General features: G+C 61.8%; 1 protein-coding gene across 2 annotated transcripts; it reads left to right on the forward strand.

Moving 5' to 3' along the window:
* The first annotated feature begins 150 nt into the window (after positions 1-150).
* Positions 151-25,342, forward strand: PIAS4 (protein inhibitor of activated STAT 4). Of its 2 annotated transcripts, none has more exons than XM_059159483.1 (11): positions 151-259; positions 5,417-5,843; positions 16,951-17,035; positions 17,774-17,815; positions 18,156-18,246; positions 18,340-18,468; positions 18,558-18,663; positions 20,620-20,693; positions 20,779-20,939; positions 23,245-23,375; positions 23,526-25,342. In XM_059159483.1, exons 1-11 carry the CDS (start codon positions 233-235, stop codon positions 23,798-23,800), a joined length of 1,548 nt encoding a protein of 515 aa, XP_059015466.1. In that variant the 5' UTR covers positions 151-232; the 3' UTR covers positions 23,801-25,342. The 2 variants fall into 2 exon arrangements, with proteins under 2 accessions (XP_059015466.1, XP_059015467.1); XM_059159484.1 differs by having other exon boundaries at positions 20,863-20,939.
* Positions 25,343-27,033: the final 1,691 nt, after the last annotated feature.

A 27,033-nucleotide genomic window follows, 5' to 3' on the forward strand; every position in this document is an offset into this window, starting at 1 on the left:
GTGGTCGCCGCGGGAGGAAAGGGGGGGGAGACGGTGTCGGGCAGCCCTGATTGGCCCGAGGCCCGGGCGGCGGTCGCATGCGCCTGCGCACTGAGCAGAAGCGCGCGCCTTCGGGGGGTAGGAGGGCGCCCGGGTGCTAATTGGCCGCCGCGACGGCCCCGCCCGCGGGTGGCGGGCGGTCACGTGACGCGACGGCTGGGGGCTCCCGGCGCGGGGGACGCTGGTGGCCAAGATGGCGGCGGAGCTGGTGGAGGCCAAAGTGAGTGAGCGGCGGCGGCGCCGGCCCGGGCGGGCGGGAGAGGGGGCGGGGGCCGGGCGGCGGGCGGAGGTCTGCGCCTTCCTCTTAGGGCCCCACGGCGCGGCCCGGTCGCGGTTCGCCGCCCAGCCCCCTCGCCCGCCCCTGGCCCTGGCGCGCCGGGTGCGGGCGGGGGGCGGGGAGGCCGGGGGCGGGGTCCCCCAAACCTTACCCCAGCCTTCGCGCTGGGGGTTGGTTCCCGGGCTTGGGGCGGGGTCGCCCCCCCCGCGGCCCGAGTGGTTGGGGTCCAGTCTCCCTAAGCACGGGGGACAGGGCCGCGCCTCCCAGCTAGAGGCACAGTTCCCCCGGACAGCATGACGGGCCGAACTGCTCGTCCCCTCCTCGCCCTGAGCCGGGCTCCTGCTCTGTGGGCTGGGGGGAGCGTCTTCGCTTCTCCGCCCCCCCGGCACCGAGGGCTGGCATCTGGGTCTCAGACTCCCCACCCAGCAGGCCAGCTGGGGTTGGCGACTTCCTCCTCTGAAGGGTCCCCTGACCCTTCTGCCACCGATTCCACCCTCCGGGGTGATGAGGGCGTCCTGAAGCGCCCCCAGATACAGTGTGCTCCTGGGGTTCGTACCCCGGCCTGGAGTTTGGACCCCTAGTTCTGCTCCCGCGTTGGTCCCAGAGCCCCGCCCCCCTCCTGGCACCATCTCTCTCGTCCTCGGAGTGGGCACCGTGTCACTCGAGTTTGCTCTCCTGCCTGGGATGGAGTCCTGACCCCTGTTCCCAGTTTAACGCCTTCCTCCTTCTCGCCTCAGTTTTGGGTCCTGGGCTCTGCCTTCCTCCCCTGTCTACCCTCGGGACCGCATCTGTGAGGTTTTGGACTCTGCTCTTGGGGTCTCTAAACTTTACACTAGCAAGATCAGGCCCCGTAGTGACTGTTTTCCCGTATGCCCTAGTGAGTCTACTGAGATGGTCGTGCTCCCTCCGCACAGCTCCTGAACCCTACTTCAGATCCCTTTACACACCCCAGCTCTGCCTGCAGAGGCTTCCTCTCCTATTTTGCTGGTTTCTTGTGTTGCTCTATGGAGAGTCCCTGGTCTCTTTCTTCAGTGCTCTCAGTGCTTCTCTCTCATACTCCATTTTGGGGTTTGGGTTCCACATCCCATAGAGGCCATCCCTCTTCTAGGGATGTACCTTCTTCCAGGTGCTTTCCCAACGGTGAGGCTCCAGAGCCCTTGCCCAAACTACACTAGGATTGTTCCCTTCCCTGAGAAGTTTACTCAAGGTCTTTGATGGCAGGGAGGTGGGGGACTGGACCTCCTCTGGACAGAGGCTCCGCCCCCGCCCTCCCGCTGGTCTCCCCTCCCCAGGGTCCTGACCTGTAAATGTTTCCTTTCTCCTGTTCTCTCTCTCCTTCCATCTCCCTTCCCTTCCCTCGGAGATCTGAAATGAAGCCCCCTTCCTCCTGAAGCGTCCACCTCAATGCCTGTACTACGCACTCTGCCCTTCTCTAGGGTTTTGAGAAATTGGGACTTGCCCTGGAGATGCAGAAGTCTGAACTCTGCAAGTCCATGGCGGCAGCCGGTGGGCATGAGGTCCCCTGGAGTCCTGAAATTCAGTAGTCCCATGGGGCTGTGAGTCTGGGCCCCGGCCCCTGCCCCCACCCCTGCCAGAGGGTAGGGACTCAATTCAAGGCCCCATCCATGGCCTTGAAATATGATCTGATGAACTCCACTTGACCCTCCGGTGGCTGGGGCCCCCCATCCCAATTAAATCAAGTTGACCCTTTTTCCAAGTTCTCTAGAACGGGAGCCTCCGTTCAGTGGCACAGCTAGCTCTGAGCCTCGGGAGCCTTCCTTTGGTCTCTGTCGCTGTGGAGCACCGGACGCGTCATTGAAGCGTTCCCTTCTTCCAGGTGCTTACCCAGCCTTTCGTGCTAGGAGCTGGAGATTGCATCTTTTGGGGTGCAAAACTGGCTGGTCCGTGGGAAGAAAGGGGGGAGCTTGTTGGTAAACTTGGAAATCAGACTCTTCAGGTGTGGCCCCTCAGAGGGCTTGGGGGAGAGGCAGTCTGAGAACCCCTTGGGATGGTAGCATTTTTCACTGATCTCCCATTTCCTGGAGATAAAGACCTTAACTTTCCCCCATGCTCCAAGGAACCTGTATGCGAGGCCGGTTCAGTTAAGCCCAGCAGACCTATCCAGCCTGATGCTTTTCCACACAGCTTCAAGCAGGCCCGGAGCTGAGACCATGGAAGCCATCGGGGCCTGGTGCTGTTTATAAACAGACCTGAAGGGAGGCAGGGAAGGATGAAGCCAAGGCAGGAAGTGATTTTGCAAAGCACTTGGGGCTTCTTCCGGAACGGCTGTGCCCCTCTCACGCTGTCCCCCTCCCAGTGTCAAGGGCAGCCTCCTTGGTGATGGCAGCTGCTGAGAAATCTGAGTCGTGAACATATGGCAGCTTGAGGGATGTGCCCCAGGATGCTCTCGCGGCCCCTCTGGATGTCCAGCCTGGTGCGAGGGCTAGGCCTCGGCGGGGGCAGGGCGCTCCCAGGGGCCGGGTGATGTTAGAAGACGTGTTGTGGTCGGACTGGGCACCCCGAGCCCACCTGCCTTTGGCGCCGTGGAGGGCAGGCAGCTTCCACGTGACATCGCCTCTCCCCTCCAAGGCCTTGGGCCTCTTCCAGAAGAAACATCTTGCCTGCAAGCCCATTTTCTCTGCTCCAGGTAGGAGGTCAGGCCAAGGAAGGTTTGTTTTCACAAGCGTTCCGGGCTCTCCGAGGGCCAGCTCACTGCTTTGGTCCCGAGGCAGGGGGTGTGCTGGGATGGAAGGGTCCTCAGGTCCTCCAGACAGCTGGGTGGGAGTGGGAGGTAGTGCCCGCGGGAGTCCAGTGGACTCTGCCTCTGACACGGAGGCTTTGGGCCAGCCGCTTCTTTCTTTTTTTTTTTTTTTTTTTTTTAAATTTATTTTAATTTTTATTTATTTATTTGACAGACAGAGATCACAAGTAGGCAGAGATCACAAGTAGGCAGACAGAGAGGGAGGAGGAAGCAGGCTCCCTGGCTGAGCAGAGAGCCCGATGCGGGGCTCGATCCCAGGACCCTGAGATCATGACCTGAGCCGAAGGCAGAGGCTTTAACCCACTGAGCCACCCAGGCGCCCCCAGCCGCTTCTTTCATGGGGCCTGAGTCTTCTCACCTGCCTGGTGGGCGTGGATCCTGGTGCGCTTCACCGCCGGGGAGAGCCCTGGAGCGTGGCGGATGATAGATCTCCAAGTCTGTCGCCTGGGAGCCGGAGGAAGGCCCCACTGCAGGAAGAGGCTCCCTTTTGAGATTTTGCAGGCAGGACGGGGCAGTCGCACGCGTTTTGTCTGTCGCTTGGTTCCTTGACAGCCCTTCCGCCGCCTGTGGGAGCCTCGTGTGTGGCTAGGAGTGTTCTTAGAGGGTTCCCATCTCTCGCGGCTAGATGAGGTGCCCAGTGTGTAGAGAGGCCAGAGGACCCAGGGCCCCTGAGTCTTGGTGCTGCCGTCAGACACCATGCCTCACCCTTCGGCAACCAGGAAACGGGCAACACCAGAGCCTTCTGACACTGAGACCGCTCCGTAAACACCCTGGCAGGGTTCCCACCCACCTCCAACTGTCAGGCTCTCAGGTTGAATTTAAGGGCGCTATGGATTTCCTTGGGTGCCGTCCTGCCCGGTGCCAGCCAGCTTTCCTTAGGCACCCTTGTCACTGGTACCCATCTTCCCCATCCCGCTGGAAGCGTCTTTTTCCCACCACATTTCGTTCATCACAGGCCCGCTTTGGGGCTCGGTGTGGGTGGCCCTCAAAGCCCGCTGGCCCATCCATTCTTCAAGGACGTTTTGCTTATGTAGCATGTGGGGAAGCGTGCCTCTCCTTGGCGTCCCAGAGTCTCCCCGAGGCCGGGCCATGGTCAGGCCGCCCCAAGGAAAACACTGGCATCAGCTGAACTCCCGTGTTTGGTCTGAGCGATTTGGAGGGACCCTGCCAGACCACTTGCGTCACTGCGCTGCAGATCACTTCACAGCCTCTGGGGCTGCTGGATTCCCAAAGCCTTCTCTCAGGTCCACGGTTCTCGATGGGCCGATCCTGTTCCAGGGGACACTGGACAGTGTCTGGGGAACATTTGTGATTGTCACCATGGGACTGGGGAGGGGGCTCCTGGCGTCGAGTGGGCAGAGGCCAGGGATGCTGCCGAGGACCCCACAGCGCCCGGGACACCTCCACCCTGGAGAACAATCTAGCCCCAACATCCACAGTACCGAGGTGAGGAGGGCCTGCTGAAGTGGTCAGCAGATGTTTGACGCTCGCCTGTCCTCAGCTCCGTGTGGACACCCGTAGTGCGAGGGACAGAAATTGCCCCCGGCTTTAGAGTCAGGCTTAGGTGTGAAGCTTGGCTGTAACGTGAAGCTCCCCCGGGCCTGGCAGTGGTGTTTTAGGAGTCAGAGTTAAGTATGTGATTGCGCGTGCCGCTCCTGGCAGGTGATGACTATTGAGTCGTGGCTCCCATCCTCCAGACGGAAGGGAAAACATGTTTGTGGCCAAAGCTGATTTACTCTGCTTTCCGTATGTTACCTCCTCTGGTCGTTCCCACATCCCAGCGAAGTGGATCCTGTCATCCTGACGAAGATACTGAGGGTCCGAGAGGCCGTTAGTGTTCTTGGCTAGGGAGTGGCTGAGGTTGTTTACGGGTAAAGCAAGATTCCCAGTCCCTGCCCTGGGGATGCTTTCAGGCTTGAAGATGGGAGAAGAGAACCTAAAATAGAAGGCAGTGGTGTGTGCTGGGGGGCGGTCAGAAGCTTTTGCTGCGTGGGCAGTGCTGAGGAAGGTTTGAAGAGGAGGAGGGGAGCAGGGCTGAGCTGGGGAGGGGGCATCACGGGGATGGGTGAGCGGGGGCCTGAGCACAGGCATGGAAGGGACTGAGCCTGGGCCCGTGGGCCTGGGGCCAAAGCCTTTTCCTCCTCCTCCTGGGCTCCTGCTCCTGCGGCTAGAGTGAAGGGGACCTGGGGGCAGGGCCAGGCAGCCCCCGATGGGCTCTCACTTTGCTGTCCCCCCATTTAGGGCGCAGGTGGCTCCAGGAAGCCCCTTGCCCCATTCGCAGTCCCTGAATCTGGCTGTGTCTCCTCTGAGCGTGTGTTCCTGTTGTTGCTCTTCCCCAGAACATGGTGATGAGTTTCCGAGTCTCCGATCTTCAGATGCTCCTGGGTTTTGTTGGCCGGAGTAAGAGTGGACTTAAACACGAACTCGTCACCCGGGCCCTCCAGCTGGTCCAGTTTGACTGTAGCCCCGAGCTGTTCAAGAAGATCAAGGAGCTGTACGAGACACGCTACGCCAAGAAGAGCTCAGAGCCTGTCCCCCAGCCCCACCGGCCCATGGACCCCCTGACCATGCACTCAACTTACGACCGGGCTGGCACGGTGCCCAGGACTCCCCTCTCGGGCCCCAACATTGACTATCCTGTGCTCTACGGGAAGTACTTGAATGGACTTGGACGCTTGCCCGCCAAGACCCTCAAGCCAGAAGTGCGTCTGGTGAAACTGCCCTTCTTCAACATGCTGGACGAGTTGCTGAAGCCCACAGAGCTGGGTGAGTCTGCCCCCACCCCAGGGGTAGGAGCGGGCGTGGGGGTCCCCCCCTCTGCATTCTCCCCAGTGCCTGTGGCCAGCACGTCACCGCCCCGGAGTGTCTTCTGGGAAGCAGTGAGAGCCAAGGCGTCACAGGGGAGCTTTCCCTCCCAGGAAGCGCAGGAGCCACCTCTGGGTCTTTCTGTTAGCGACCTATAGGGTCGTCTCGTGAATAAGCCTGAATCTCAGCAGCTTAGCATCCCAGACACCTGGCTTGTGAGGGTCAGAACTCGGGAGTGGCTTAGCTGAGTGGTCCTGATGTGTGCACACTGGTGCGGTCTCTGTCGGGCTGTTGGCTGGAGGCTGTCTCATCCGAAGGCCCGGCTAGGGCTGGGGGCTGCCCTCTCACATGGTTGCTGGCAGGTCTCGGTTTCTTGCTGGCTGTTGGCTGGAGACCTCAGTTCTTGACGTGCGGGCTCTGTGGCCTGTGGAAGCGTCCCCGCAGTGTGGAATGGTGGTTTGCTTCCTCCGGAACCAGTGACACGGGGGTGGGAGGGTTCGTGTGCGGACAGACAGTACGTGTAGGAGCAGCCGGAAGCCACGTTGTTTCTCTGACCTCCACCTGGAAGCAGCCTGTCTTTGTGTTCCACGTTTCATCGGTCACATAGGCCAGCTCTGTGCCTTGTGGCCTGGGACCATACCAGGCTCACCCTAAATGGGTGGGTGTCACTGGGCGCCACCGGGGATGCTGGCTTCCATGCTCTCACGCCCTGTGGCGGAAAGGCTGGAAGTTGCGTCTGACCTTCTTCCTTCCTTCCCCCCACAAAAAGCTTGTTTCCTGCTGGGCAGCTTTGGGAGCAGCCTTGCCAGTGGGCTCAGGCTGATCACCGCGGGCCTGCTGGTTAGGGAGCTGCTAGTGTGCTCCCGAGAGATGGGACACTGCCGGGACTGGAGGAGACCGTGCCAGGGCCTTGTGGTTCCTCTCTCTGCTCATTTCTCTGGCCCCCAGGTTGATGGAGCGCCACAGGCAGACAGGCCCCGGCGCCTCACCGGCAGTTGTGATGTGGGGGCCCGGTGGGCATCAGCCTGGTCTCGGCTTCACGTGCTCCCTCCCGCGCGTGCCCTCTCTCGGCTGTCCGTGCCTCCAGGGCTCCTGATGGCACGTCTAGGGCCATGGGCTTCTTGGGGCCCCTGGGATTTGACCAGGTGCCCGCCTGGTCCTGGGAGGCCTCTCTCGCCGTCATTCTCGCTTCTTCCATCTTCTTCCCTTGAGGGCCTGCGGAGGGGTGCCTGTGGAAGCCCCCCATGGGGGACGCGGCAGGGAGCAAGCAGGGCTCCCCGTCGTGGGGAGGGTTCGCTCTGGCATTCCTCGCTTAGGGCCTAGAGGTGCCCTGAGTGCCTGTGGGCACAGTGGGTTGGGCTGTTCCGCTGTGGCCCTCATCCACGGCTCCCGCTCAGCCCCCCGCATCTTTACCGAGCCCCTGCTGCACACCAGGCTCCGGCCTGGGCTGTGAGTTGGTCTCTGCCGACTGTAGCTAAGGTCATGGCCCTGCCATGCCCCTGCCGCCACGCCCCCTGCTGTGTGGTTCTCTCCCGCCCCTCCTGCTGACCCAGCATCCCGTCTGGCTCAGCCAAGGGGCCCCTCTGTGCATGGTGAGTTCCACGCCAGCCCTGCGCCAGCCGGCCCACTCGGTCCAGCCCTAGCTGCAGGGAAACGGGACTGCAGCTGCCTCTTTTCCTCCTTCCTGTAGACCTTGAGCTTCGTGAGGTTGGGTGAGGGGGCAGTGGTCCCGGTGAGGCCGCAGGAGGTGGAGGAAGGAGTGCCTGGTGCTCCAGACCCTGGAGTCCCAAAGCTCCGTTTCAACCCGAGGCTCTGCCCTCTCCTGCCTTCCCTCGGGCAGTGTGGTCGCCGGCCCCCAGGTGGGGAGTGAGCTGGCCTGGCAGCCCCTGGCATGGGGTTGGCGTGTCAGGGCTGGAGAGCCCAGGCCCTTTCCTCAGTTTCTCCAGGACGGCCCCCACCCCTGCCCTAGCTCCGCTCCTCCCCACTTCCCTCTCTGTGTGTTGGAACTCCCTCCCTGTGCCCAGGGGCTCTCCAGCAGGCTCTGGGGGCCTTGGGGCTGGCTGGCTCTGAAGGTCACGCAGTTCGGGCTCCTCAGGACTCAAGGGTGATGTTTACAGTAGGGAGGCTGGGTTTTCACTGGGAAGCAGTAAGTCAGGCTTGGCACTGGGCGGGGGACAGAGGTGACTTTGAACTCGGGGGCCAGCAGCCTCCCTCCCCTGCCTGGACCACGAGCTTCCTTCCTGCATGGCCCGATCCCATTCCCGCCCCACAATGCATCACTTTGCCCTGAGCCCCCGGGGACCCCAGTCACCTGATCTCCGGGAGAGTCTGCTCCCCTGTCTACACCAGGAACTACTCTGCTGGCAGCTCAGAACAAAGAGGCCAACCCCGCCCTCCCTGGCTCCCACCCACTTCCCCGCCCCAACCTGAATGTACCCCTTCCCTGGGGCTGCGTCCTCAGGGACCCCCACGCCTGCCAGGTCCCTAGGGAGAGTCCTCGTGGAGCGCAGAGCTGGCCTGGAAGCCGCCTGGTCCCCTCTGTTCCGAGGCCAGCACTTTGGGCCGCCCACTCCCCCACCTGGGGGCCTCCCTGTGGTGACTTGTGCAGTGCTGGCATTGCCCAAGAGTCCCTTCTCCGGGCTCGGGCTCAGCTGGCGTCCCCTTCCCCCTCGCTCCTGACCATGACCCGCTGACCAGAACGAGGTCCAGACACTCCGGTCTGTTTCCCCGGAAGAGCTGCTGGCCGGCTCCAGCTTCGGGACGGAGAGTGCGCCCGGCGCAGAGGAGACCTAAATCTCAGGGAGAGGAATGTTTGGGTTGGGGGAGGGGAGCAGGATAACGGAGCTGGGAGGAGACGGACCATCTGCTCCAGCGGGACCGGGCCCCTGGAAGGATCGGGAAACTGACGCAAGGTCACACAGCGTCCCAAGGATGGGGTCCTGGGGCCGCAGGCTCAGCCATCTTCCCGACTCTCACTCCTTCCCGAGTCCTCGGTGCTCTGCACCTCTGGGGGGGGGGAGGGGTACCCATTTTGAAGCACATGAAGGTTCTGGACCTCAGGTCTCTTAGCTCAGAGGTCCTGGCTGTCCGAGCCATTCCAGGGCACTTGATTCCTGACCCCCGCAGAACCCACGGGGGAGCCAGGGAACGCCATCCTGGGCATGCCACCGCAGCCCATCTGACGGCCACCTAGGCTGTGAGTGGCCGCAGTGTGACCGAGGAGGCCCAGAGCTCCGCCAGGTGCGTGGGAGAAAGGAGAGGCTGGCGTGAGGCGTGAGATTACGGGCAGAAGGAAGGAGACGCGACCTGGTGCAGTGCTGCTCCGTGGGGCTCGCCGTGTCCTGTGGCCAGTGTCTCGGGCTGGGGGGCTGGGTCCCTACTGCAGAGTGAAGGAGCCACCCCATGTCGGGACAGCTCCCGAGGGTCTGCTGGTTGTCTCCATGCCCTGCAGGGTGGCAGCACCAGCACTGGCTGGGGACTGCTGGTCCAGCGGCTGCCCTGTTAGGCAGGGCACACGTGTGTCCCTCGTCCGGCCTCTCCGGCCTTGGGCTGGCATCACCCAAGCAGCAGGGGAGATGTGGGGTCCCCACCCTGGTGTGTTTGGCCAGGAAGCTTCACTAGAGGCGAAAGAATGGGCCTGGGGAGGAACGCTGTGCTTCCTCAGGGCGTCGGGGCCGGGAGCTTCGGGGATACATTCGTGGGGAGGCGGCAGGTAGGAGGCTTCCGGGCGGAGGCCCCGTTCCAGCCCTGAGGGCTGAGTAGCCAGAAGCCTGACCGAGGAAGGAGCAGGCCCAGGTCTGGCAGTGAGCGAAGGCTCCAGAACGGGAGTGGTCGGGCCTGGAGCGAGGTGTGGTGTGGGAGGAGAGGGAGGCCATGGCCAAGCTGCGCGGGCCATGGGGCGAGTGGAAGCTTCTCGGGCCATGGGGCGAGTGGCGGCGGTTGGGACTGCCCTGAGGGCTTCGCGGTCGGGATCTGGTGAGCTTTCCTGGGTCTCGTTTCCTGGGGTCCTCTCTGAGGTGGGTGTTAGCGCCTGGGGTACACAGAGGCAGAGGGCCTATGTGCATCCATGGGCCCGGTGGGGCTTCCATGCAGGGGTGTGCTCTCTCTCTGGGTCCTCGGGTCCCTCCTGTGCCCTGGGGCTGGGGTGGTCCCGTGGCATCCCAAGTCTGGCCTCACAGCTCCAGGGGCAGGTGGGCCAACCTCCCAGGCCGGAGCCTTCCCCCCGCTCCCCGCAGCCCACCTGTACAGCCGCCTTCCTGCTTTCCTTCCTCCACATTGCCAGTCTCCCTCAGCAGCCAGAGGAAATTTTTAAAATAGCTGGCTCAGTATGTCCTTCCTCTGTTCAGAACCCTCCCATGACCAGCTGACTTTTCTGCTTGGTTTCTTCCCTGCTCTCGTCTCCTCTCTCCCTTCCCCTTGCCTTGCTAGTTCTCCGAAACGCCAGGCCCAGTGTTACCCCAGGGCCTTTGCACATGCTATACCTTCTGTCTGTCCCACTTTTTCAGACGCTGCCTGGCTCTTTCCACCCCGGTCACCTAACCTGAAGCTCATCTTCCTTTCCTCCTCGCCTTCCCTCACCTTCTCGCCACCCCCCACGCTTCCATGGCCTTGCCTCCAGCCCTGACGAGGTTTATTCATTTGTTGGTGTTCTTCTTTTTTTTTTTTTTTTTTTTTTTTTTTTTAAAGATTTTTTTTATTATTTATTAATTTAACAGAGAGAAATCACAAGTAGATGGAGAGGCAGCCAGAGAGAGAGAGAGAGGGAAGCAGGCTCTCTGCTGAGCAGAGAGCCCGATGCGGGACTCGATCCCAGAACTCTGAGATCATGACCTGAGCCGAAGGCAGCGGCTTAATCCACTGAGCCACCCAGGCGCCCTGTTGGTGTTCTTCTTTAACACTGGGGCCGGGTCAGTTCATTCCCTCCCTACATCTACAGCGGGAGCAGGGCAGGAGGCGCCCAGTGCAGGAGCTGAGGAGCGGCCTGGGGCTGCTGTGAAGCTGACGGGAGCTGGCGTTGTCTGGTGTTGTCTGACGCTCCTTCGGTGTGTGACTTTTGTGAAAGTGTGTGTGTGTCGTAGAACATAGCATCAGGCCCCTGCTGGAGGCTTCAGCTTGTTCTTGCCTGTGTGGCCCTCCGAAACAGCGGCTGTGCCCTAACTACTGTTTTACCTGCCCCGCTCCCCGTTATGGTGGGAGCATCCGCTCGGGCCAGGAAGTGTTCTCTGCTGGTGGTGGTTTGCACGGTGGGCTGACAGCCGGGGCGGAGATGGTCATGCTGCGCTCCTCGGTTGGTGTCTTGGATTGAGCCGGAAGCCAGTTCCCAGTCCTCCCAGAGGACCTGGAAGCAGGGGGTTCCCTCCCTTTCGTTCCTGGGGGTCTCTGAGGCCTGGGATGGTTTCCTCATCCTAGCCTGCGCAGGCCCCCCCCCACAGCCTTGGGGCAGCCTGTGGGACACAGCAAAAGCACTTTGGGGTCAGTTTGGTGTTGGCAAAGAGCCAGAGACACTGGGAAGTTATGTTGATTTTTTTTTTTTTTTAAGATTTTTATTTATTGGGGCTCCTGGGTGGCTCAGTGGGTTAAAGCCTCTGCCTTCGGCTCAGGTCATGATCTCAGGGTCCTGGGATCGAGCCCCACATCGGGCTCTCTGCTCGGCCAGGAGCCTACTTCCTCCTCCCTCTACCTGCCTCTCTGCCTACTTGTGATCTCTGTCTGTTAAATAAATAAACTCTTAAAAAAAAAAAAAAAGATTTTTATTTATTTACAGGAAGAGAGATCACAAGCAGGCAGAGAGGCAGGCTGGGTGCGGGGAGCAGGCTCCTTGCTCAGCAGAAAGCCCAATGCAGAGCTTGATCCCAGGACCCTGGGATCATGACCTGAGCCAAAGGCAGAGGCTTTAACCCTCTGAGCCACCCAGGCACCCCAGTTGTGTTGTAGAGAAGAATCGAGTGGGCGGGGAGGTACGGGCAGTACCAGGATGGCAGGGGCCTTGTGGGGGGCTTCCAGCTTCTAAATAAAGGCGATCAGGGTAGTCTGTCATTCTGACGCCATTTGAGCGGACTTCGGAGACATCAGGCCATCTAAGTAGCTAGGGGAGGAATCTTCTGGAAGACAGGATGTTGAGCACAGAGGCCCCAAAGCAGGATGTCCTTGGCACATGGGGAACACGAGGAGGTGGCCTGGGAGGTGGCCGTGAAATCAAGACCACTAGGGGTGAGGACAGCATCCCTCAAGTGGCAGATGGTGAGCTTGGGGGAGCCAGGGAGCCAGCCAGGGGTCGCATACAGATCAGGGGGCAGGGGTGGTGGGGGAGGGACCTTGCTAGTGTGTTTCAGAATCGGAGCCAGCTGGGAGTTGGTGCTGTGGGTTGGGGGCAAGGAGTCGTGGATGAAGCCTATGGCCCAGCCCTGTGCAGCTGGAGGGCCGTTGGCAGTGGGTGATGGAGGCCGGGGTTTGGGGGGCCCCCCACCTCCATCCTACCATGCAGGGTGTGCTGTGTCCCCGTTGAGGCTCACCTCCCACTGGCTGCTTGGCTTCCTGAGGGAGCTGTCAGCCACCTGGGGCCCATGGCACAGCAGAAAATCCGAACGCCATCCCCGCGGGGGTGTCATCTAGAAGTGGCAGCCCTAGAAGGGACCCCCGACTCTTGGCCTTCCGTGACCATGCCCACTGCCTGCTCTGTTTCTGGGGACAGCACTCCCTGGCCGGCGGGTAGGGTCACTGGTGGTGCTCTCTGCTTCCCACTCGGCCCTCACAGCTCCCCTAGGTATGGGGAGCCCCACCCTACCCCATCAGAAATAATTGCCTCCCCCTCCCCAGGGAGCCTGGGTGGCTCAGTGGGTTAAGCCTCTGCCTTCGGCTCAGGTCATGATCACAGGACCCTGGGATCGAGCCCCACATCGGGCTCTCTGCTCAGCAGGGAGCCTGCTTCCTCCTCTCTCTGTCTCTGCCTGCCTCTCTGCCTACTTGTGATCTCTGTCTAATAAATAAAATCTTTTTTTTAGAAAAAAGGAGTAACTGCCCCTTGGCTGTTGGGGCATGTCTGGGCCTGTGTGCACTCCCACCCCCCAGTTAGCTGTCCTCGAGGGCACCAACCAGGACTCTGTGGGGACTAGCCAGGCCCTCGGCAGACAAGCAGGAATTGATGGCGGCAGCTTGGCAGTTTCGTCGGCCCTTGCTGAGCTCCAGCCACGGGCCCACATCTGGGCTCTGGGAACTGTGGCCCGTGGACAGAGGGCACCCAGGTTGGGGCGGGGGCAGGGATGTGTGCCCCAGGCAGAGCTGGGCTATGAACCCCGGGATCTGGCTTCTGAGTCTGAGCTGGTTTTATTTTTTTTTTTTAAAGATTTTATTTATTTATTTATTTGACAGACAGAAATCACAGTAGGCAGAGAGGCAGGTGGAGAGAGGGGAAGAAGCAGGCTCCCTGCTGAGCAGAGAGCCCGATGCGGGACTCGATCCCAGGACCCTGAGATCATGACCTGAGCCGAAGGCAGAGGCTTTAACCCACTGAGCCACCCAGGCGCCCTCTGAGCTGGTTTTAAATCCAAATTGTGTTTGTGTTTTAAATAGGTGATCTTCTGTTGTGGTTTTGGAGTTCAGAAGGTTCTGGAGCTGGGGTGGGCCAATTAGGGCCAGGGGCCAACGTCACAGGCTGCCTGTTTTCCTAAACCAAGCTGTATTGACACACAGCAACACCCATCTGTCTGTTGACTGTCTCTGGTGCCTTTCATGGTACGAGGCCAAGTGGGGACATTGAGGCAGAGACCGTGTCTCACTAAAACCAAGACTGTTTGCACTCCAGCCCTTCGTAGGAACAGCAGTCACGCCACTGTTGGAAAGGTTGGCCGTTCAGAGAAAGCTGGCTCCCTGCCTCTCCCAATCCCTCCGAGGAGGTGACCGTGGCCGTCCTTGAGCAGATGAGCGGACCTGCATTTGCCCAGACCCTTCCCTCTGAGGGTGACCCGAGCCCGGGTGTGGTGCACGCCTGCCTGCACCGGCTGCTTTCAGCTGGCAGAAGCATCTCGCAGGTTACCCCTTAGCAGAGCAAGAAGAGCTCCCGGGTTCCTCGCTGTCCGTGTCAGGGTCACATGCTCGTCCTCCGTCAGCTGTCCCGGAGCGCATCGTCGCCAGGCTGGCTCGGCGGGCGCGGCTTTGGGGCATCGGCCGTCTGGTGGAAGCCGTTCTGAGTAGGGCTGTCTGCAGGCCTTGGACATCCTTCGTGTGGGAGCCTGTCTTGGCGCGGCTCCCGTGTCCCACGTCGTGCGCGTGGCAGTGACGAGACGGCCTGCTCTAGCGTCTCGTCTCCTGATCAGGCAGCTTTTCAGTGTGGTTGGTGGGGGTTTCTTTTTTGAAGATTTTAATTTTAGGGGCGCCTGGGGGCTCCGTTGGTGAAGCGTCTGCTTACAGCTCAGGTCATGATCTCAGGGTCCTGGAATTGAGCCCCGCGTTGGGCTCCCTGCTCAGTGGGGAGCCTGCCTCCCCCTCCCCCTGGTCTTGTGCTCCCACTCGCACTCTCTACCCCACACCCCAAATAAACAAGCAAGATCTTTTTAAAAATAAAAATTAAAATATTTTAATTTTAAGTCATCTCTGCACCACCATGGGGCTTTAACTCACAACCCCCAGATCAGGAGTTGCAGGCTCCACCAACGGAGCCAGTCAGGTGCTTCTAATTCAGCAGAGATGCCAGCGTTTTTAAATTGAGGCAGAATTTACATCCAGTGAGGTCCTCAGATACTTAGTGTGAACTTGGAGTCTTACCAAGTGAACGTACCCCAGTTACCCAGATGCCAGCAAACAGAACACGTCCATCCTGGAAAGCCCCTCACCGTTGCTCCAGCATCCCTGGTCACACCCCCCGGAGGCAGCTCCCGTTCTGATTCTTTCCCCTGTGAGTTAGTGTCCTGTTGGGGGTGCAGCCTAGTGGACGTGCAGTGGGTGCTTTGGGCGTCTCTGACGGTGGCTCACCATCCTGATCTTAGATTTGCCCCTGCACTCGCCTAGGTCACCCGTTTTATTTTACCGCGTGAACACACCACCGTCTGTTTCTGCTTTTCCACTGGTAGGCACTCAGGTCGTTTCCAGTTCAGGGATCTTAGGAATAAGTTTACCATGAGCACTGTTGGGCAAGTCTTTTTGTAGCCCCATGTCCATTCATTTGGGTGTATGTTTACCTTCGTTAGCCGACAGTTTTCCAGAAGGGTTGTGCTTGTGGCAGAGAAGCCCGCGCTCCACGTCCCTGCTGGCACTTGGAGTTGTCGCTCTTTCATTTTAGCCAGGCTAATAGATGAGTAGAATGCCGTCTCGCATTCCCGGGCTGAATCCCCAGATCCTGGATATTTGCAGATATTTTCTAGAGGACTTCCGTGTCTGTGTTCATGGGAGGTGTTTACCTGTAATTTTCCTTTTATGATGAGTCTTTGTCAGGTTTTGATACCAGGGTCATGTCAGCCCTGTGAAGTGAGTTTGCTGTTCTCTTTGTTTTCTGAAAGTTCAGAGAAGTTTATTTACATGGTTTCTTAAATATTAGAACTCAGCAATTGGATCTGCAGTTTTCTTTGTGGAAAAGTTTTTGTTTGTTTGTTTTTAAGTTTTTATTTATCTGTTCATTTGACAGCGCATGCGTGCGTGAGAAGGGGAAGCAGCAGCAGGAGGGGGAGAAACAGGCTTCCTGCTGAGCAGGGAGCCTGATGCGGGACTCCATCCCAGGACCCTGGGATCATGACCTGAGCCAAAGGCAGATGCTTAACCAACTGAGCCACCCAGGTGCCCTTGAGGAAAAGTTTTTAATTATGAGTTCAGCTTCTTTAAGTGATAAAGGGCTTCTCAAGCTTCCCATATTTTTTGGTGCGAGTTTGGGTAATTTGCAACTTCGGAAGAATTTGTCTATTTCATGTAAGTTATCAGATTTATTGCCATAAGTTTGTTGGTTTCATTCCTGTATTAAACCAAGAGACTGTAGGATCTATTTCTATTGTCTATCTTTTGTTTCTGGCAGTGGGTGTGCTTGCGTTCTTTTTTATTGTCTGTTCTGGTAGCTTATCTAAGAAGTTTGACTTGATTGATTTTCTCTGTTGCTGACTTTCTGTTTTTATCTTTTAACTTCCTTCTGATAAGTTCAGCTTTAATTTGCTCTTTTTCTAGTTTCTTGTGGAGGAGCCAATCTTTTGAAACTTTTTTCTGTCTTTTTTAGGAGAAGCATTTAAGACTGTGATTTTGCCTTCATCGGCTGTGTTAGCTGCTCCCTCCCAGGTTTTGCAACACTGTGTCTTCTTGTTCAGTTCAGAGACTTTCTGGTCACCCCTGGGGTTCTCAATGCAGTTTTAATGGACAGTGAAATGCCAGCTTGTCACCACCATGGTCCCCATCCTCTGGCAGACATTCCTCTACTTCTGCACACACTGGGCACAGAGCCAGTGTGGCTCTGTGTGTGGTGTCCCTGTGCCCTCCTCACGTCTTCTGCTGTGTGCGGGGCTGCTCCGTGACTCTTGTTTTCTGCACTGGGAGCTTCGGGCAGTTTCACCTGCCTGCCTCCTCCGCTGGCCATGAATGCCCAAGGTGGGATCTCTGTCCAGCTCGTCTCTGTCCCCTCCGGCAGTGCCTTGCAGGGCCTGTGCCAAGCACCACAAAGACAGGCAAACACTTGCCAGGTGCCCAGAACAGTGGTGTGAGGTGGGGACAGAGTTGTTGCTGGCATCTCACAGGCCCCAGGGGGAGCAGCTGGCCCAAGGGCATGTAGTCTGTCGCACTGCCTCCCGTCAGCTAGGCAGGCTCCTCTCCCTGGGCTGAGCATTTCTGTCTTCCTTAGAGACTCCTGAGCCCCGGAGGGTTAAGAAGGTTTCTGCTTCCCAAGGGGCCCTTCCGGGGTTAGGGGTGTTCCCTGAATCCTAGGCTGCGGTGTGACACCAGCAGGGGCTGCGCTTCCCGCACCCTCATCCCTAGTGGCCCTGCTTCCATCCCTGGCTGCCTGGGGGGGGGCTCAGCCTCCTGCTCCCTGCTTCCCCTCTGAGGAGGGGCCGGCTCCCTCCCTGGGAACTGGACATCCCCCTGACGCTGAGTATGTCTTTAGTCCCGCAGAATAGCGAGAAGCTGCAGGAGAGCCCGTGCATCTTTGCGCTGACGCCGAGGCAAGTGGAGCTGATCAGGAACTCCAGGTGCGCTGCGCCCCGCACCCCTGCTGGCCTCCCCAGCGGCCGCTGCGCCCGTGTGCTCTTGGGCCACCCAGGGGCTGGGCTAGGGGTGCCTTCTGCAGACCCGATGTTGACCCTGTGCCCCATGCTGGAGGGACGGGGAAGCCCCGTGCGCCTGACTGCCTGCTCTCCCTGCCTCTAATCTGCAGCCTCCAGACGTGGGCCGCTGTCCCCCTTTTAACAGGATTCCCCTCAGCACTGTTGATGTCAGGGCTGGGTCCCTCTTTGCGGGGGATGCCCCCGGGGGTGTCCCGGGCCATGTGGGCGGCTGAGCTGCATCCCTGGCCCCCTTCCCCTAGTTGTAATGCCCGTAGCTGTCCCGATGCTGCCTGGGGTCCTGCCCGGCCAGCATCGCCGTGATGAGGACCCTGAGCCTTAACAGCCGAGAGACAGAGGCCATTCCCAGTGTCTGCTGAGACGTAACTCCCCACTGAAGCAGCCGCTTGGCGCCTCCATGGCCGTGCCGAGCTTACGCCCGCTGACCTATTCAGTAAATCCCCACAGCCACCCCGCCTCGTGAAGAGAGGGGAGGCCCTCTGCCCAAGTCACAGTGAGTAAGCAGGAGAGAACGTTCCAGTCAGCACCCAGAGGTCTTCGGCTGCCGAGGGAGGTCGCGGGGTCCCTGTCTGGCTAGCCCAGGCGAAGGGCTCTCCTGCCTCACTGAGCGCTCTTCTCCTCCCCTCTGCTTCCGCGGCCGCGCAGAGAACTGCAGCCCGGGATCAAGGCCGTGCAGGTCGTCCTCAGGTAAGCCTGGGCCTGCCCGGAGACCCCGTGCCCGGAGCCCGGCCCTGCCTGCCCCAGCGCCACCCTCCTGACGGCGTCTCAGGTTCTCCGCGGTCAGAGGTGGAGCCCTGCTCCTCCTCGCCGCCTGCCGTCTGTCCTTGCCTGTGCGCCGTCACCACAGAGCCTCGCTCAGGCCAGATCCGGGGCCTCAAGAGCCGCTCTTGCGGTCCGGCAAGGCAGCGCCCCTGCCACGTGGACGCGGCCCTCATGGCCCCTGCGCCGGCCCTGCGCCCATCCCCCCTCGGGGCCGCCCCTCTGTGCATAGCCCCTGCTGACCTCATGGTGCGCGCTGTCATTACAGAATTTGCTACTCAGACACCAGCAGCCCTCAGGAGGACCAGTACCCACCCAACATCGCCGTGAAGGTCAACCACAGCTACTGCTCGGTCCCGGTGAGTGGGCACCCCTGGGCCGCTGTGGGGGACGCGGCAGGGGGGCCGCCACAGAAGCCCTTTCCGAGGTGTGAGCCCCGCGTCTGCTTCCAGGGCTACTACCCCTCCAATAAGCCGGGAGTGGAACCCAAGAGGCCCTGCCGCCCCATCAACCTCACCCACCTCATGTACCTGTCCTCGGCCACCAACCGCATCACCGTGACCTGGGGGAACTACGGCAAGGTGAGGGGGGCCCGCCCGCCTGCCCCCCACCCTGGCCCCCTGCAGGCCCCGCCTTGGCCTGACTGCTCCTTCCCGACTTCTGCCCCCAGAGTTACTCTGTGGCCTTGTACCTGGTGCGGCAGCTGACCTCTTCGGAGCTGCTGCAGAGGTTGAAAACCATCGGGGTCAAGCACCCAGAGCTGTGCAAGGCGCTGGGTGAGCTGCGGGACCCGAGTGTCACCCCAGGGGATGCACAAGGAGGGGAGCAGAACAGTCCGCGCAGAGGCCCTGAGGCACGGAGGCACGGACGTGGGGGGCGGGACCACTTGGGGTGGTGGTTCGGGGCCAGGTCTGGGGGCATGTGGGCAGGGCGGGCACATGGGGGTCACCCCCACAGCATCTGGGAAAGATCCCGGGGGATGGGTGCTCGAGGCCGATGCTTCTGACTGCTGGGTGGGGGCTGGGAGCCCGGGGGGCAGGAGCAGACCCGATTCACAGCTGCAGGTACCGGGTGAAGGAGCCCAGCCCGAGCCCAGACCAGCAATGTTGGGGGCGGTGGAGGGGTGACACGGGGAGTGTGTTGAAAGTGAACCACCGCCAGGATGGGTAGACAAAACCAGGCCTGTTTCTCGTCTTGTGTCCATGTGTGCGATGGCTGTGTGGCCTCAGGCAAGCCACTGGCCCTCTCTGTTCAGAGGAAAGCCCTCTTCTCTCTGTTTGCTGCATCTTCTGACCCAATCCTCATAGTAGCCCTGGGCGGAGGGACTAGGCGATGTCCCCATCTGACCACTGGGGACCCTGAGGCGCAGAGTGGTGGGGCTCCCACCTATGCACCCCAGCCCACTTTCCTCGAAGAGCTGGCCCCCCAGCCTGCGCATCACCCTCTCACTGGCCAATGTGACCAGAGGGGACAGGCATTGGCATGGGGGCCAGGCGGGCTTCATCCAGGCCTTGGCCTGCAGGGGGGTGGGCAGGGCACCCGGAGGTCTGGCGGAGGCCTGGGAGGGGTGTGTGGGACCACTGGGGCTCCTGCTTGGCACGGATGGCCCGGTTTCCTCTTGGAAGCCCGCCCCCAGCTTGGCTGGCAGCCGCCGGGTTTCTGGTCGCTGCGGGAAGCCCCGTGATTGTCTCACCTGTGGCCGTCTTGCCGCACTGAACCCTCTTCTGTCGGCCGGGGAGGAGCGGGCCTGGCTTCAGAACCAGACGTACCCGAGTCTGTCGCTGGCATTCCGTCCGAGAGGCGAGCCCTGTGCTGGGACTTCACGTGGGGTGTGAAGGGTTGACCTCCGGGACCCTGGGGAGCTTCTGGAGGAGGGGCTGCAGGGCTTGTGTGGAGGAAGGCGGGGCAGCTCCGGGGTCAGTCCTGAGTCTCCCCGTTCCCACTGAGAGCGGAGCAGACGCAGGGCGAGCCTCAAAGAGTCCGGAGAGGGAGCCCGTGCGTCCTGCGGACCTGCCTTGGGGTTCGCTCTGTGCGCCTTTCCTTTCGGTCCCTCTGGCAGCCCCGTGCTCACCGTTGCGAAGGGGCCTTGTGTGTTGTTGTGGGCATTTTGCACGTGGCCTTTGGCTTCAGGCACCGGCCAGCTCTTCCTAAGTTAGGTCGACTTGGTCACCTGAGAGGCCGCGCTCGTGGGCTCCCTTCTGCCCCTGCTGGGTTTGGGGGTGTCCAGGAGTGGGGCCTCGCTGTGTCCTGGCTCCGTGTGTGGTGGCCACGAGAACCTTCCTGGAGCGACCCATCCCGCTCCTCACCAAGTCCCGGGGATGGTTGGCGTGGAGCGCACGGTCGCAGCGGACATCCCTGTGGGCGGCTCGCCCTTGCCTCCATCTTTTTCCGAAAGAGGCCCGTGGGCGGCGAGAACGCGCAGCGGAGTGGGCATGTGGGCCGGCCTGCCCCATCAGCCTGCCAGGTTGCGCGAGACACCCCGCCGCGGCCCAGGGCGCTTTCGCAGGTGACCCTCGCAGGCCCGAGCCCCAGAGCCGAGCCATGTGGCTCGTCCCGGGAGGAGGATGTGAGGTGCCCCGTGTGTGGACCGTCTTCCCCGAGGTGGAGGGGCTGAGGGTGCTTGCCGCTGCCTGCCCTGGCGTCGATGGGTGCTGGAAACGCCTGCCTCCTAGCTCCGCCCGCGCAGACGCCTCTGTCTCTTCTGCTAACGACGGCCACCCCCTTCTCCGCAGTCAAAGAGAAGCTGCGCCTGGACCCCGACAGCGAGATCGCCACCACGGGCGTGCGGGTCTCCCTCATCTGCCCGGTGAGTCGGCACGCGCGCGCCCTCTGTCCCCACCTGCCTGCGGCGCGCGGCCGCCCAGGGCCGCTGACCGCCCCCCTCCCCGCAGCTGGTGAAGATGCGGCTGTCGGTGCCCTGCCGCGCCGAGACCTGCGCGCACCTGCAGTGCTTCGACGCCGTCTTCTACCTGCAGATGAACGAGAAGAAGCCCACCTGGACATGCCCCGTGTGTGACAAGCCGGCCCCCTACGACCAGCTCGTCATCGACGGGTGAGGCTGCCGGCTGCACGGCCCTCTCCTCCTGGGGTCCCGCGGGCGCCCTGCCGCCCGGGCTTGTGGGCCGCCCTGGAGCCCTGGCCACAGGGCCAGCGGGTGTCCTCCCTGTGGGGCTCTGCAGGGCCTTGGCGGTGCAGGCAGAGGCCGCTGGCTTAGGCTCTCCGGGCCCAGGACCCCGCGGACCTGGAGTCTGCTCTTCCCCAACAAAGCAGGGGCCCCGAGAGCCCAGCTCACGGGCCCTGCACGAGCTGGAGAGCCGCTCCCCACACGGCGCTTGGTGCCACCTCCAGCTCGTCCTCCGCTCCAAGAGGTGGGAGGCTCAGCCGTCTGCCCGCCTCTGCTCTCAGGTGCCCTGCGTCCCAGGTGGCACCCACATGCGGCCAGGCCCTCCCCGTGCCACAGGGAGACAAGGGGAGAATGGCTGTTCTCCCCAAAAGGGAAACTTTGCTCAGGTCTTAGGTTTCTAGAAACTGAGCCCAGCACCTGACCAGGCAGCTCCGGCCAGACGCCAGCCACACCCATCTCCTCTCCCGGTGCTGGGGGTGGGGTGGGGAGGGAGCGGCCGCAGGCTGGGTCTGTGGCCACACTCAGTGCCCAGAAGTCTGTGCAGCCCAGATGCGTGTTGCAGGATGTGGGCGTGTGGGGGCCCGGGGATGGCCCGCGGCCAGCAGGGGCTCGTGTACGTCTGTGCCACATTCGAGCGCTCACCTTCGTCTGGTCCCCACACGTGGGCACTTGTCAAGCCATCCCTCCCAACTGTACCGAGATGTGGTGGGCCTGGATCTTCCCCACCTTACTGATAAGGAGACTGAGGCTCAGAGGGAACAGTCACCTGTCCTAGGCGTGCCCAGCTCACAGGTGGCCCGGCCAGCTCTGAGCCCGGGTCCCTTCCCTGGAGGGGCTGAACTGCTGTGCCCCGCTGTGCCCCACTGTCCCCATGCTGTCTGGTCTTTGGGTGGAGTGAGCAGGCCCCTGGGGCCGGGCACAAGGGCCAGGGTTGAATGGCTGCTCTGTTCCTGGCCTGGCAGCCGTGCGGCCCTGTGCCTGCCTCTCCCCCCACCCCCACAGGCCTCGAGCGGGTCACCCAGGCTCCAGTGGCGGCAGCTTGGACAGCTCCAAGGGCAGATGGGCCTGGGGCTAGGGGGTGTGGCTGTGCCCCGTACACCACAGTCCCAGCATCCCATAGGGCCTGGGCATAGCCAGGAAGGCTTCCTGGAGGCAGGGTCCTTGATTATTCTGTTTCTTTGAGGATTTGGTATTTTGTCCCACCCTTGGCTCTGAGCTGGGTGATTCTGGGGTCTCCCTAAGGACTGTGTCCCAGACTCTGCCTTCAGGGAATACCAGCTGGCTTGGGGAGCGTGGGGACCTGAGCCAGATAGAGACGCTCCTACTGCTTGGGCTCTGCGGGGGGCAAGAGGCGCTGCGGACTGGGGCGTCCTGGCGGAGACGTCCATGGCAGGCAGAGCTGTGTTAACACTGTGGAGCGACCCTGGAGTGGCGGGTCTGTGAGTGGCCCGGGGGAGGGTCCTGGAGCAGGAAAGGGTCTCCCTCCTTGTGACTGCGTTTGAGGCGGTTGAAGTTACATGGAGGCAGGCACTGTTCTGACCTGGAACAGATGCTGGGGGCCAGGTTGGCCCGTTGCCGCTAGGGCACGTATGTCCCTTGTACAGGACCTGGCCCGGTGTGGGCCTCCCGGCCGCTGGAGTTGGTGGGGAGGTGGAGGCCCCGTGACCGGGAAGGGGCAGAGCCAGGAATGGAGCCCAGGTGGCCTGGTTTTCGGCCTCGTTGGCTTCGGGGAGCTTTCCTGCCCTCCCTGGGCCCCGGTTTCTCCATCTGTAAAATGGCTCTGGCCGAGTACCTTAGTGAAACAGTGCCCAAGGCCAGAGCGTGTCTTGCCGGGCCAGACTCACGTTGGGTGCTCCCTTGGGGTTGCTGTGGCGTGTGGGAATCCAGTGCCCCCACTTCTGCTTCCTGCCCTGCCCCAGAGCCTCTCCAGGGGGCTGTGAGCAGTACCCACCCCCTGCGCGCCTGGCGTCTGGTCTGCAGAGAGGGGGAGGTGCGGGGATGGGACAGGAGGGTAGGGGGCCGTGGGCCAGAGGGGGCAGCCATAGGCATGGGTGCAGGCAGGCCTCTTCCCCCCGCGGGGCAGGGGTCCCCAGGCCCTGGTGGGCGCTGTCTTGAAACCACTTCCATGGAGGAGGAAGCAGCTAACTTAGCGAGTGTCCCGTGGGAGTCCAAGCAGTCAGGGCCGGGTGACAGTGGCCCTGCCGGCCCGGGAATCAGCTCCTCGCCCCTCCAGGCTCCTCTCCAAGATCCTGAGTGAGTGCCAGGACGCGGACGAGATCGAGTACCTGGTGGACGGCTCGTGGTGCCCGATCCGCGCCGAGAAGGAGCGCAGCTGCAGTCCCCAGTGTCCCATCCTCGTGCTGGGTGAGTCGGCTGCCCGAGAGCCGGGCAGGGTGGGGCTCAGGGCTCTGGCTAGAGACCTCCGTGCTGTCCGATCGCCCGCCACGTCCCGGGCCCCTGCCCCTCGCCGGCCTCCATGGGCCCGCTCTGAGCACCACCCCCTGTCGCCCTCAGGCCCCTCGGACGCCAGTGGGCTCCTGTCCGCCCCCAACGTCAACGGCGGTGGTGGCGGCGGTGCGCTGGGGGGCGCCGGTGGCGGTGGCAGCGCGGCAGGTGGCGTGGAGAATGGGAAGCCGGGAGCCGACGTGGTGGACCTCACGCTGGACAGCTCGTCGTCCTCGGAGGAGGAGGAGGACGCGGACGCGGACGAGGAGGACGAGGAGGACGAGGAGGGCCCCCGGCCCAAGCGACGCTGCCCCTTTCCGAAGGGCCTGGTGTCGGCCTGCTGACTGCTTGCCGCCGCCGCCGCCGCCGGCTGGACACGCGACTTTCCTGGTGCTCACCACGCGGATGGGGCGCAGGCGGGCCTCGGGCTACAGAGGGAGGAGTGATTTTTTTTCTTTTTATTGTTGTTCATTTGTTTTTCCACCCCTTTCCCTGGCTCCTGGCACCTGTACCTCTGGACTCTCCAATCGGAGGATTAAAAAAAAGTAAAATGACAAAAAAAAAGTACAAAAAAAAAAAGAAACCACAAAAAAAAATCAAACTCTTAAAAACAAGGCAAGCCGCCCTCACAGCTGCTCCCCCAGCCAGAGCCTGAGCCCCGGAGCCTGAGCCGGCCCTGGGCAGCAGCGGGCAGACCCGGGAGCTGCACGCGGACGCCCCGGCCCACCTCGCCTCATCCAGGGACCATTCCAGCGGGTGCAGAGGGACGGGGCGCGTGGGGGTGGTGGGGGCAGCAGGGGAGACGGACGGGCGCACGGCACCCCTCCCTGGCAGCAGCCACGACTTTGACATTCGTCTGTTCCTTTTGCTCTTTTTTCTCTGCAAACACGTTCTCTCGCCCAGAGACCCTGGAGCGCACCGCCGAGCAGGGAGCATTTTAGCCAAGAAGCCATGGAGTGGGTTCGGGCGGGGAGGGGGGGGCAGGGGCACGGGGGGGGGGGGGCGGGAGGGGCCAGGGAGGGTTTAGCCACAGATGTGTTGTATTTTTTGAAAGTGCAATAATTTGGTATTTTGAAGACCCAGCATGTGGCCAGGACCCCCCGTGGAAGGCGGGGCCCCAGGGTGCGGCAGCGTGTGGCGTGGGGGGGTCTCCGTTTCCTAGCAGCTACCTCGGTAACTCCAATTCAGGTTAACTTCCCTACGGGCCAGCGCAGGTGTCCACAGACGCCGCTGCCGCCGGCCCTCCTTGGCGGGCGGGGCGGGCGGCCACTTCCGGAGGGGCAGCAGGGACTCCCCCCCCCACCCTCTCCATGTGGGGTGGCTCCTTTCCCCTCTTCTTGCTCTTGGGTTTTCCAATGGGTAGAGGCCTGCCTGGCCCCCCCACCCGCCCGGGAGCCTCACTCTCGTCTTCCAACAGGACCGGGCCGAGGGCCACCCGCCAGCGACTCGCCCGGCCTCAGGGGTCCAGCCATCGTGGGGGGGGCCCCCACCACTGCCCCCGATGCCTCCAGGAACCCGCGGCTGGGTACCCGGCCCCCCGCCCAGCATCCTTGTCCTCTGGAGGCCACGCTTGGTTCTCCCACCGCCTCTGCCCTCTGTTCTGTTCTGCTTTTTTTTTTTTTTTTCCTTGCTCCCCCCCAGCCCCAGAATAATTTCCTTTGTGTAAACAGAGCTCTTCTAGTCAGGAAGCAATACCGTTTCAGGTCTGAAGAAGAAAGGGACATCAATCTGGCCGAGGGCAAATTCAGTTTTACTGTATAAACTCGGCTGTGCAGCTCGGCCCCCCTCCGGCTGCCCCGGCAGCTGAGGGCCGCGGTTTTCTAATATTTGTATTCTAATTTAATTGTTTTTAAAAAACGCAAATAAAAAAGGTCAAGGTGAAGCCACCGAGGCGTCTGCTTCTCTGTGCGTCGGGGCACTGGCTGGGCGAGCGGCTCAAAGGACAAAGCTCCCTGTGGCCGGTCCCCTGCGTGGCATGACGTTGGGGATCCAAAAGGCACAGCATTTGGTCAAACGCGGAAGGTTTCACTTTGTGCTGCTGGGCCGAGTGTCTTTGTACTAGGCTGGGCCAGGAGCCGAGGCAGAGCTGCCAAGTCCAGGACTGTCCCCATGGGCAGCCGGGAAGACCCCCACATGGCCCATAAACTGGTGGGGGAATCACGGGCCAGGGCCCCGAGACCCCAGCAAAGCCTCCGGGAGGGGGACAGTCAGACAAGACTAAGTGTCAGTGACGACACGGAGGGACCGGAACCCTCACGCGGGCCTGGCGGGAGTGGAAAGTGGGGCAGCTGCCCCAGAGGACCGGACAGTGGCCCCTCCCCAGGGGAAACCGCGATAGCGGGACAGCCCTTCCCGTCCTAGGTTAGCGAGACAAGTTCACGTACAAACCCGCACACACGTGTGCAGAGCAGCCGGAAGGTGGAAACAGCCCCACATCCAGAGACAGGCTAACGGATAAAGGAGGGGTGTCCCCCACGTGCAGGCACGTCTCTCGGCCGCAAACAGGAGCGAGGCTCCCACACGTGTGGCTCCGGGACCAGACCCTGAGCCCATGAGGCTCAGGGAGGGGACCAGACACAGAAGGCCACACGGGGTGTGGGTCTACACATGTGACATGCCCAGAACAGGTTCCTCCACGAACAGGGAGGGGGCTCGTGGGGCAGTGTGTAGGGGTGACTACTAACAGGGATGGGTTTCTGGGGTAATGGAATGTTCTGGAAGTAGGCGGGTTCCCGGAATATGCTGATACCCCTCCTTTTACAAGAGGAGTCCTGAGTGAGTACTATTTAAATTAAAAGCAAACCCCTCCCTCCTAGCGGGGGGAGGGGAGGCTAAGGGGGGACACCAGGGCGTGTGGGAAGAGGCCCTGGTGGGCTGGTGGCTGCCTCAGGCCACTGGTCCCACCAAACCAAGCCCACAGTGGAGGCCGCAGTTGCCGGCCTGCGCGTGACCCCGAATCCCTCTGCACGACCCGGCTCGCGCTCTCCCGGGCTGCGGCATGGCCATCCTGCCTTTTGGTCCCCTCCATCACCCACCCCCATGCCCCACTCAGGGCCCTGGAGGTGGCCGTGTTTGGTAACCCCAACCTGGACGTGGGGGCTGCCGTCTGGGACCCCTCATTGTGGGTAGGCAATGGCCCCCCCTTCCTCCTGGGGGCATGTCAGGGGAACAGCAGTCAGCACAGATCCTTGATCGCGTCAGGGGACCCAGTGTGGGACAGCCCCCGGGGCGGGGGGGCCTCCGGCAGATCTGGGGCTCCCCAACTAGACGCCCCGCCCCCGGCCTCCAGAAACCGACGAGCTAAAGGTGAGGTGACCGAGAAGCCTGTCAGGCCAGTTCTCCCTGCCCGCCTCCGGGGCCCCTTCCTGGTGCCATCTGCCCAAGCTGGGGGCGTGTGGGTCACCTCCTCTGTAGGGGCCCCAGGCCTGCCAATGCTGGGGGTCCCCACCCAGCCTGGGAGCCCGGGAGGCCAGCTTCCAGGCCTGGCAGGAAGGGTCAGGCTGAGCATGGTGTGGGTGCTTGAGGGCCAGACCCTCGGTGATGGGGGTCCCCAAGGCACTCCGTCCCCACCCCCCAG

Source organism: Mustela lutreola, chromosome 2 (assembly GCF_030435805.1).
Source record: "Mustela lutreola isolate mMusLut2 chromosome 2, mMusLut2.pri, whole genome shotgun sequence".
Taxonomy (NCBI): Eukaryota; Metazoa; Chordata; class Mammalia; order Carnivora; family Mustelidae; genus Mustela; species Mustela lutreola.

What these genes read in the sequence shown, in the direction of transcription:
- PIAS4 (XM_059159483.1), top strand. Translation starts at nt 233, where the DNA reads ATGGCGGCGGAGCTGGTGGAGGCCAAA. An exon ending in GCTGAAGCCCACAGAGCTGG is followed by an intron (nt 5,844 to 16,950) that starts GTGAGTCTGCCC and finishes GTATGTCTTTAG; the next exon opens with TCCCGCAGAATAGCGAGAAG. An exon ending in GAGCTGATCAGGAACTCCAG is followed by an intron (nt 17,036 to 17,773) that starts GTGCGCTGCGCC and finishes GCGGCCGCGCAG; the next exon opens with AGAACTGCAGCCCGGGATCA.